The sequence below is a fragment of the Truncatella angustata genome (assembly GCF_020726525.1).
Source record: "Truncatella angustata strain MPI-SDFR-AT-0073 chromosome Unknown BKA67scaffold_10, whole genome shotgun sequence".
NCBI lineage: Eukaryota > Fungi > Ascomycota > Sordariomycetes > Amphisphaeriales > Sporocadaceae > Truncatella > Truncatella angustata.
In genome coordinates, this window is record NW_025763390.1 from 891,331 (window position 1) to 901,706 (window position 10,376).

General features: G+C 49.0%; 3 protein-coding genes across 3 annotated transcripts; 1 reads left to right on the top strand and 2 right to left on the bottom strand.

The window, feature by feature from the left end:
• Positions 1-746: 746 nt before the first annotated feature.
• BKA67DRAFT_541032 (uncharacterized protein) lies at positions 747-1,795 on the bottom strand (the record flags this gene model as incomplete). Its single annotated transcript, XM_046100861.1, has 3 exons — positions 747-1,054; positions 1,226-1,424; positions 1,499-1,795. 3 exons carry the CDS (start codon positions 1,793-1,795, stop codon positions 747-749), a joined length of 804 nt encoding a protein of 267 aa, XP_045952555.1.
• A 293-nt stretch (positions 1,796-2,088) lies between these two features.
• On the bottom strand, positions 2,089-4,412 carry BKA67DRAFT_583041 (uncharacterized protein). The gene has a single exon (XM_046104043.1). It carries the CDS (start codon positions 3,980-3,982, stop codon positions 2,339-2,341), a length of 1,644 nt encoding a protein of 547 aa, XP_045952556.1. The 5' UTR covers positions 3,983-4,412; the 3' UTR covers positions 2,089-2,338.
• A 1,055-nt stretch (positions 4,413-5,467) lies between these two features.
• Positions 5,468-8,950, top strand: BKA67DRAFT_541034 (copper radical oxidase; the record flags this gene model as incomplete). Its single annotated transcript, XM_046100862.1, has 10 exons — positions 5,468-5,512; positions 5,560-5,642; positions 5,694-5,827; positions 5,879-6,062; positions 6,113-6,171; positions 6,253-6,898; positions 6,952-7,082; positions 7,137-7,238; positions 7,291-8,228; positions 8,276-8,950. 10 exons carry the CDS (start codon positions 5,468-5,470, stop codon positions 8,948-8,950), a joined length of 2,997 nt encoding a protein of 998 aa, XP_045952557.1.
• Positions 8,951-10,376: the final 1,426 nt, after the last annotated feature.

The window sequence follows — 10,376 nt, forward strand, 5'->3', positions numbered from 1 at the left end:
CCCGAGGTCATTTCAAATGCGGAGAAGGTTCGGACCACAATCTGGGGAAGAAGCATTACCCCGTATATGTGGGGTATCATCTCAACTTCGGTACCATCGTGCCAAAGCAATAATTTGAAATAAGTATTCTCAATGAGCAATACCCGTCATCAAAAGCCGTGTTTTGTGGCCGCCGCAGACAAACAAGCCCGATACCGAGGGCTATCGGTTGGTCGCCGCCGGACCGGCTCTTCGTGCGTTTCCATCACCCATTCCCTTCATATTTAGCCTAGGAATTATGTTCCAATTCCAAAGTCTGGTAGGCAAGCGATGATAACTAAACCACCCTTCAAGCATTTCATTTAGGATAATTATCATCATCTTAGTGGCGTCAATGGGAGTCGCTTCAGGAGAAAAGGCTGATAGATTTTATTCTAGCACTGTACTCGGTTTAGGCGCTCTGTAAAATTTTCAACAGATTCAAAGCGCTCTTCTAGTAGTATCAGCAGTCGTGGCACCCCTTTTATACCCATTGAAAGCCCTTTTACTCTCTCTGATATATCGGCTCCTGCGTGTAGAAGTACATCGCAGATCTCCCCAAGCGTCGCGAAGTCCAATATCTCGTTTGGCCCATCACTAGACCCAAATGGCCGTTCACTGGCACTTGGTGTTGCCTACTGTGAATGTAACTCCTGTAGACCATTGACACAGCGCGGGAACCAACGGCCATGCGTGATAATGGATCTTGCGACCGTGATAAATCGATACTAGGGATCGCGGCCTTCATCGTAAAAGACGCGAGAGTTGGGTGTCTGCAAGTCTATGGATCGACTGATGGCGGGCTCGCCACTCTGGTTGATGTACCTTGCAGCACTGTGCTCGAGGAGGCCATTGATTCCGTCGAGCAGGCGCACAATATAACGCTGTATCTGCTCCAGCCATACGCCGCGGCCTCCATCGCTCGACTGCTTGAGGTCATCAGCGCATGCTGGACAGTCTGAGCCACTGGTGACTGTCTCCCCGGGGTACAGGTCGGACTCTTTTTCACCAGACTCATTGTCTCGGTCTTGGTTGACTATAAGTCAGGGCAGATGCAGCATCCAAGGACATCTCGCCTGGTTGGGGCGTCTATGCATCGGCCACCGGACCATGCTCCAATGTAGTGGCGTCACACGTCTCTGTCAGGCTTCGACCCCGTGGGCGCCGTCTAGGATTTCCGTGGAGTAGTACCCTCCTACATGTGCACCTCTCTGTAGAAGCCTGCGCATTGCCTCGATGTTGAGGCTCTGTGCAGCATATTCCAAAGCCGGCCTGTGGTTCAACCCGTCGAAGTAATGGCTGTCAACACCGAAACCGAGCAGATCCTTGAGCACTTCATCCGGTATCCCATGCTCTAAGGCGAAGGCTACCAACGGTTGTAGCGCATCGCAACATCGATAAGACTTCTGTGGAAAAATTCACTAGGAATTAGAACTTTCTGGGTCAACAGCCGGAAGCAATTGGCGCTATTCTCTCTTACGCACTTGAACCATTCAAAGCGTAAGTGACTGGCCTTCGGGTTCATGGAGTCGTCAGTTTGTGGGTTGATAAAATCTTGGATTCTTGCGAAAAGAACTACATTTTGATGTTCAATGGCATGATCTATGGCGCTACTTGAAACATGAAAAATTCTACTCAGGTCAAGGTTGACATTATGCTTCAGGAGTGGGAGATACAGGAGATCGTGGAGTGTCTCGTCAGCCAGGGACAGATGTAAGCAATATTGGTAAGGGAGATATTTCGCAATATCCAGAGATACGTCGTAGACTAGTTTCATGACATCAAATTACGTAGCATTACAATATTAAATTGTAATGGTGATTGTCTGACTCCCGTCAGCGCAAGGTTATATGTAGTACCTTGGCGCCCTCGTCCTTGTTCTCAGGTCGCTCGCACAATTTTGGAAACAGAAAGGTACTAGCAGAGGGAACATAAGACTTTGACCCAAACACATTGACGGACGATGGACAAAAGCATGTTGCTTACAAAGAAGTTGGTTGTGAGGCTTGGATGACAATATGATTTTAGCAGATCATAGTTTCGATATGACTATTTTGTTGATATGTGTTCCACCATAATACAATATATTGTCAATGACACCACATCAAGTAGATATATCCATTGCGGTCAGCGCAACTTAGATTGGAAGACCACCGTTATAGTTAATCTGTATAGCAAGCAGCTTGACGCTCACCATGTCAGCAACACAGTATTCAGAGAGCGGTAAATGTCATCCAAACGGCAGGTGACTTATGGGCCTCGTTGAGCTGACACTCGGTTATAGTCTAGTATGAGAAACTATCTTTCTCCGAGTGACGATCTATGTTCCAGTTATTGCCTGCAATACATCGAGCCCTGTCTCAAAGCCCGTCCATGCTAGTTCTAGCGCGCCCATGAGGTCATCGTGGTTTCTCTGCATCCCGTCCTTACCTAGCTCCCGCTTCTTTCTAACTTCCTGTTCTTCGCTCGGCGGGAGGACTGTAACGTTGCCTCTCCCGGCAACCGTATGCGATTCTCCTGCGCAAGTGAGCTTGACCCGCCATGACAGTTCATAAGCACGAACGATATTGTAAGTCGTAAAGGACGGCCAGACCGGTTTTCCAAAGGGGACTCTCGTGTGGCCCATTGTTGATGATGCGAATTGCGAAAGTCGTATGTCCAGATGTGAGCCCAAGTCAAACGGCGAACCCAAGAAATATGCACCCGCATCGTCAGCATGAAAGCTTGTGTACGGGATCGGGCCTTGCGGTACTGGGGTACCATCTTCAAGTGGCCTAAGAGCACCTGGGTCTATGTATGGCGACCCAAGCACAGCGTCCAGGTCGCCATCACGATAGTCATTCCTGTAGCCAATTCCTGCAGACTCTTGGGGATTAAGATTTCCGCGAATGATAACTGGGACTTTGAAAGTGAAGGGCTCGAATGAGTATCGAAAAGGTACAGAAAGCGTCTCTTCTCTGTCTTTGCCATGAGGGCGGCCAGGAAGAGAACCTTCGCATCGAAGGCGGGTGAGCGAAACAAGATCCAACTCCAACGACACGAACTCGACCGCAGGCAGGCGCCGAACGTCACCGTCCGGGCAAACTGTAGTTTGAACCTGGTCCAAGATCGGCACGACATATATCTTGAGGCTCAACGGGTCCGGATGCTCTAATTGGATAACCTGAGGAAAGATGATTTTGACCTTGTAGGAGTAACGTGGTACCTTGGACAGCTTGAAAAACATTTTGGATCTATCCCGCAATGTCAACTTTTTGTCCGAATTCTGCGCAATTAGTCGTTCGGATCGAATAGTTTTGAATGAGTCACGGACAATGAATTCGTGATCGGCTTCTGCTAACGGTTTTTGTGTCGATGGTGTCCTGATAAGCAGCGGGAATGTGGCTACTACATCCTTTGTCCCGGGACAGGTCATTGTTGCTTCCAGGACATATTCAATAAATGCCTCATAGATATTTCCACTCCATTGAGATTTGTCCCTGAAATAAAACACGCCCGGAAGTGTTTGCTTTGTAACATCGTCTTGTGTGTTGCAAAGGTAATATCTGCGTATTGCTTGGGAGCTTTGGCTACCCGGCATAATGCCCCAGTTGTCGCTCCTATCCCTATCCCAGCTATCGCCACGCTTCTCAAACCCGGGCTGTGCAGCTTGAGGAACTGTGATTGCGAATGGTATTCGTGCGCCGGCGGTGACGGGCCCACGGAATATGCATTCTTGCTCCTCAGCGAATCCCGCCCTCCCGCGGTAGATGACGGTAACCTGCCCTGACTTGTCCACAATCTTGGTTTTGGCGCGGCCAAAGAGCTTTAAATTGACCGACGTCTGGTCAGCTTTTGAAACTTCCGCAAATGAAAGTTTTGTTACCACATGGCCAAGGACGACGCTCCCTGGCAGGTAAGTGGATTGAAAATCTGTGATTTCGATGCTAGCAGCATTGGAGTTCTTGATACCGTGGCGAGGCATTTCTAATCATGTATTCTACAAGACGTAAATCAGATGAGCGCTAAGAGAAGGCAGCAGAGTTGGAGTTGCTAGATTCGTGCATGTTTGTTATTTTGATTAGATGTTGGTAAGGAGCATATTGCAGCTGCTTATTCCAAGTCCACTAAAGCGGCGCAGCAGTTCAGACTCAGCCAGTCGAGGGGGAGATCTCTAAGCCTCATGATTCGTGAGCTGTGCAATCATGAATCCTGCTGTTTATGTGCACAGGGAGAGGGCCGCAAACACAGCAAAGGGGTGATCTCAGTGACTACAACCAAGCTGGCTCATGGTGTGAAAATTAACGGTGCCTGAGGTTCTGCTGGTTCAGAAGCATGTTGTAAGGTTAGAGCATGAGCGCTGTTAAGGCAAAGTCCAACCACGTCAACAAATTGTGGCGCTCAGTGAACTATGGTTGCATCCAAAGTCTTTTCAGAGGTGCAGTCTTCTGTCCATGATGCCCGCTGGTCGCCAAGTGGCACCCGTCTTTGCTGTCTCCAAGTGCGTAGCTCAAACAACAGGGCACTTAGCTCCCTAACAGGGTAAGTTAAACCCGCGGTTTTGGCAGGTTGAAAAGATAAAAGAACAAAACAAAGACATGCACTTCAACACAGATAAGCAACTATTATCAAGGAAGCTGACGTGTTGGCGCTATTGCTACACTTAGCTTCCTCAATGACTACATACGTGGCAATGAAACGCAGAATGGAATTTCCTGCAGCCACGAAGGCTGCAAAGCAACAGGCACGTAGGGAGAGAGTACAACAGGCTCGTGGCGTCAGCAATACGAGACCGCCAATGCAGTCATTCAGAGCTGTTGTGGTTTGCGCACCTCACTGTCAATCCTCGGCCCTTCCCTTCCAACTTATATTATCGCGAGCACTAAGGATTGTGGATCAAATCCTCGGAGCAATGCTAGTTTCAACGGCCGTTGTAAGCAACGTTGTCCTGCAGGCTTTCGATAGTCGCGATATGCCCCCTGACTACGGCGCGTGCATACCTTGTTCAACGTTCCAATCAAGCTTGTTTACATCTCCGGCGTGCAGATGTACCGATACTTCTGCCATCATGCGGTCAGGGATATATGCAGATTTCCACTCGTCTAATCATACATTCGTAGTTTCCAAGCTTGACCAACAGTCCTTTCGCATTTTCATGAACATTCCCCATCATGTCACTGAAAATACGTGGTATCCTATCTTCTCAGCCCATGGCGATAATACCAATTGCGGCTAGTGGGCGATACCCTTTGGAATCCAGACACGAGTTCCAGGTCCGGAAATATGGATAATAACCTTACGATGTCGGTAAATCATGCCTGTGGAGGATGTCAGACGATCACGGTCTGAAGAATCTCGTATTCAGCTTCTGCAAGCCTTATTGGGATTTTGCGTCTAATATATCCGACTTGTCCTTCACCGAAAATGCCATCGAGCAGCAACAAGGCACTCGTAGACTACGCTCGACATGATGGCACTTCTCCAGAGTTTGAGTGTTGCGTCCATATTCGTCCATGTAAGTACATCTGTATCGATGCAGGCATCGGGTTTAATCTGTGTCAGGGGGCTGCATCAAGACTGCTACCGAGACAAATATCAATACCAAGTGATCTGCCAAACAACTGGACATATGTCGGATGCTATGTGTAAGTCAACGCCACAGTTTACCTGTCTTCCAATTGCCAACTTTTGTCTAGCGATAACCTGGATGGGAGAGCCCTTCCACTCGATCAATATAATAATGGCACATCCATGACCGATCAGAGTTGTATCCTGTACTGCATGGACAGGGGCTACCCATTCGCTGGGACAGAGTATGGATCAGAATGCTGTACGTGAGTTGCCCTGCATCTCGAAAACACCCGCTGATACAGGTGCCAAGACTGCGGAGAGAAGGTCGACGAAGCTGCGACCAAAGTTTCTGACACGGATTGTTCTGTAGCTTGCGCCGGAGATGCTACCCAGCCATGCGGTGCAGGCAACAGACTAAGTGTATTCAGCGGTGCAGTATCAGAACCTATTCCTCCAGCACCTATTGACGGTTGGGCCTATGAGGGATGCTTCAGGTACGACGTGCCTTGCTTTCTGAAAGACTTCTTCGCTAATTGGAGTTTAGTGACGGGCCCGGAAGGACCCTTACATATGGAGCCCAGGTACCCGGAGGCTCTGCTACGAGTAGGTTTCACTTGGCCAATTGGCTTCCACTGACACTGACATTGACCTGATGACTTATGTTGCTGACTATCACTCCATTAGTGACCAATGAATTATGTACTGCAGCATGTGGCTCCGCCGGTTATCCTCTTGCGGGAACGGAATATTCTGGTGAATGCTACTGTGGTCAAGTATACTCTAATGGCGGAGCCCAAGTCGACAATGGCTGCTCGATGGTTTGCAATGGCAACTCTTCAGAGGTTTGTGGCGGATCTAGTCGGCTGAGTGTATGGTCCCGTATTGGCTCTGGGTCGAGTCCGACTTCCACTATTTCAGCAACAGCAGTGCCGTCCCCAACAGGCTCAGGCACTGCTGTTCTTCTTCCTGAAGACTGGTCATACCAGGGCTGCTACAGTGAAGGCTCGAGCGGACGTGCTTTTCTGAACCAGCAACCGGACAGCCAGACCCTGACGATTGAATCATGTGTTGATGCATGCATTGGTCTTGGATATAGTGTCGCCGGTATGGAATATGCCGCGCAATGCTTCTGTGATAACTACTTGCGTAATGGTGCAGCGATCGTTCCAGATACGGATTGCAGCATGGCATGCTCTGGTGACGCGTCCGAAAAGTGTGGTGCAGGTAGTCGCCTTTCAATTTACTCTAATGCCACGCTTGTGATCTATCAGCCACCAAAACCTCAAACAACCGATCTTCCTGGTGCTTGGGAATATGTTGGCTGCATCCTGTAAGTTTAAGAGAATCTTACTTTGAGATGCTATATACTGAGAGAAGTTCTAGGGATGACATCGCAGCACGAACGCTTCCCTGGATGTCGATAGACTTGGAAAACGCAACAGTGTCTGCCTGCATAGCGGGATGCAGCAATTATGGCTACGAGGCAGGTGGTCTCGAGTATGGCTACCAATGCTGTAGGTACTAATTCTGCAATTTGTTACGATCGCGGGACTGACCAAGGCCTGCAGTTTGTGGAGACATCGCGAATGTTGTCAATCAGGGCCGTGATACACTACAACCAGAATCGGATTGCAATGTCCCATGCTCTGGTGATCCCACACATCTATGCGGTGAGTAGTATCCACCACTCTGCAGTAAGTTACCCACTAACGTAATGAAAAGGTGGCGGCAATCGATTGTCATACTATCGATGGGCTGGTGACACATTGACGACTTGGTCATATGCTCAAGGGGCTGCTGCCGGAAGCTACGATTTCATCATGTCTAGTCCGATCATCCCTCTTATTAGTACGGTCGGCATTAATGAAAAGGTGGTATTTGTTGAGAAGCATGGAACTTCGAAAGAGAACAACAGCACAGGTTCCTTTGAGTTTGATCCCAGTCTCGCACCTGACTATGGGACCGCCTTCCGTGAACTGCAGCTCAAGACCGATGTGTTCTGCTCTGCTTCACTTGTACTTCCAGACAAATCCGGACGCCAGATCAATATTGGAGGCTGGGCTCTAGAGGACTTGCATGGTGTACGTCTCTTCACACCAAACTCTAGTCTAGGGGTCCAAGGCACAACGCAATGGGAGGAAGATGTCACAACACTCCGCCTCTTGGACCCAAGATGGTATCCAACAGCGACCATGATGTCTAATGGAAGCATCTTCGTCGTTGGGGGTGAGAACGGTTCCGACGGTCCTATGGTGCCCAGCGCTGAAGTCTTGCCCAGGCCTGCAGGCGTGGCGGCAGCAACACATCTCGATTATCTCGAAGAAACGAACATCAAGGTCAACTCATACCCCTTCGCAGCGGTTCTTCCATCTGGAAATATGTTCTTTGCGCAGTATAATGAGGCAAGAATCATCTCCCAGGTTGATTTCAGCACGATCAGGATTTTACCTCAGATGCCAGGCGCCGTCAATAACCCAGACTCTGGAAGGAACTATCCATTGCAAGGTACACTGGCTCTTTTGCCCCAATATGCACCATACACCGATCCTCTGGAGGTTCTGGTTTGTGGTGGAACTACTGATGGCGCGAACTTTGCCTTGGACAATTGCATCCGAACTCAGCCAGACGTGGCTGGTGCCGAATGGTCCATCGAAAGAATGGTAAGTGGGAACCAATAAATTAATGACATTTGTACTAACAAGAAAAGCCCTCCACTAGAGTTGTCTCATGCATGGTCGCATTGCCAGATGGTCGTTACGTGATCATGAACGGAGCCTACAATGGACGCGCTGGCTTTGGCTTAGCAACTAATCCTAACAAGGGAGCCGTGTTATATGACCCCACGAAACCCCTTGGCGAACGAATGACGCAATTAGCAAACAGCACGATCGCTAGACTGTATCACTCGGAGGCGGTCCTCATGAATGACGGCCGAATCCTTGTTTCTGGCTCTGACCCGGAAGATGACGTCAACGTTCAGGAACACCGATTGGAGTACTTCTCACCCGACTACATACTTTCAGGTGCCCCCAAGCCAACGTTCACTATTGAGAACAAAGATTGGGCTTACGGCGAGACCGTATCCTTCACCCTGACCTCCGCATTCACTGGCGCTATCAGAGTATCTCTACTCGCCGCTGTGGGCTCTACGCATGGTAATAACATGGGCCAACGGACACTGTTCCCGGCCGTCAGCTGCAGTGGAAATCAGTGCACAGTTGAGGCACCACCAACTGCTAATGTGAGCCCTCCTGCTTGGTATCAGATGTTTGTTCTGGACGGGCCGACGCCAAGCCATGCAACTTGGGTTAGGATAGGAGGCGATCCTGCTGGCATTGGCAATTGGCCGAATCTCCCTGGTTTCACGACGCCCGGTGTCTAGACGGACATGACGGCTAGAACTGCGAAGAAAACCAATATGCGAGGACAATACCATTATTAGCATTGCTTCATGTTCGCGTCAGCCGCCATTCCCTTTTTTTGAAAAGGCTGAAAAAGAAAACATGAAAAAGACGCTATAGGACCAGATTCCGCATCTCGAACCCAACCTACAAAAAGAAGGGTGGCTAGAGGGGGACGAATCAGCCAGGAGATAATGTTAATGAGATAATGATAATGGTCATAGGTGTGCGTGGATAACCGCTACACCATTATGACCTGTGGCTTCGTGGAGTGTTAATTGAGCAGTGTTAATGTCTTATATAGTCTTTGGTCGAGGACGATAATTTAATGGTTCTCTTCCAGTGCAGTCACAATAGAGTTCGACCGCGGCTTTACGGTTGTGGCGGTTTGAACAGAGTGAACGGAACCGCTGGTTGCTAGATTTGATGGTGGGCTGGCTCGGCGATGAGGTGCCGCATTAATGCAGCCACTGTCTATAATACTGACCTATCCCAAATCTCGTCTTTGTTGCTTGAAGCTTCTCTTCTGACCTTGTTTTTCATGCTACTCACCTTAGTTCGAGATCATATCGTGTCACGAGATTCTGTCTTGTTCTAGGGGACGTATTCTTAATATTGATATTTCAAGTCAAATGGACCAGCCGACCAATACTACCTGACGATCAAACAAATAGTACTCGTTTAGATTCGAGGAATGGGCATCAATCGGCTTAATTCTTGACATTGCTGCTGGAAATGGGCAACATCATTTACACAAATATGTGGTCAAAGACGGTCCCGCTCAGCACGCATTTCTTCTTTAACCACACGCACCATGTACAACAGCTCACACATAGCCCGACGTCTACGAGGAGGAGTGCGCGAGGTCGAATCTCCCCGACTTTGAGCTGGCGCATACCCAGTCCGTTATGGGTGAGCAAGCCCGATTCAAATTGGTATCACCATTGCAAGTGTGAAGAACCATTTCAGGGGGTGGACGAGATTATAGGAAAACGTAGTTCACTTTTTGCTCATGCTGTTAGTGTGTCGCCAACTGTGAGTATCAGTGTGGATTTTATGTGCATTCTCGGAGTATTCTGATACTATTTTCGGATACTTCGAGTGTCTCGAATCTAGAGGCAACCTCGGTCAGCTTTGTGGTCCACGATCTCGCCACCACCCTGCATTGCTTCGTTGCGGTTCAGCGGCCACACTTGCTAGCCTAAATGAGGTGTTTAAATCTTGCCATAAAGTTGAAACTAAACTTCTGGCCTGACTGGGATTTTCCTTGACGCCCTTACCGCGATGGCCAAACGATATATCTACATGGCACGAGGTGTGCTCTGCGCTTGCCACCGTTGAGCATTTGGAGTCTCTTACTCTGCGGCTGGATACGGAAAATTCTCATAGCATAGACAATCTCTTGGA

Coding starts and splice junctions, on each gene's coding strand:
- BKA67DRAFT_583041 (XM_046104043.1), bottom strand. CDS start 3,982: ATGCCTCGCCACGGTATCAAGAACTCCAATGCTGCTAGCATCGAAATC.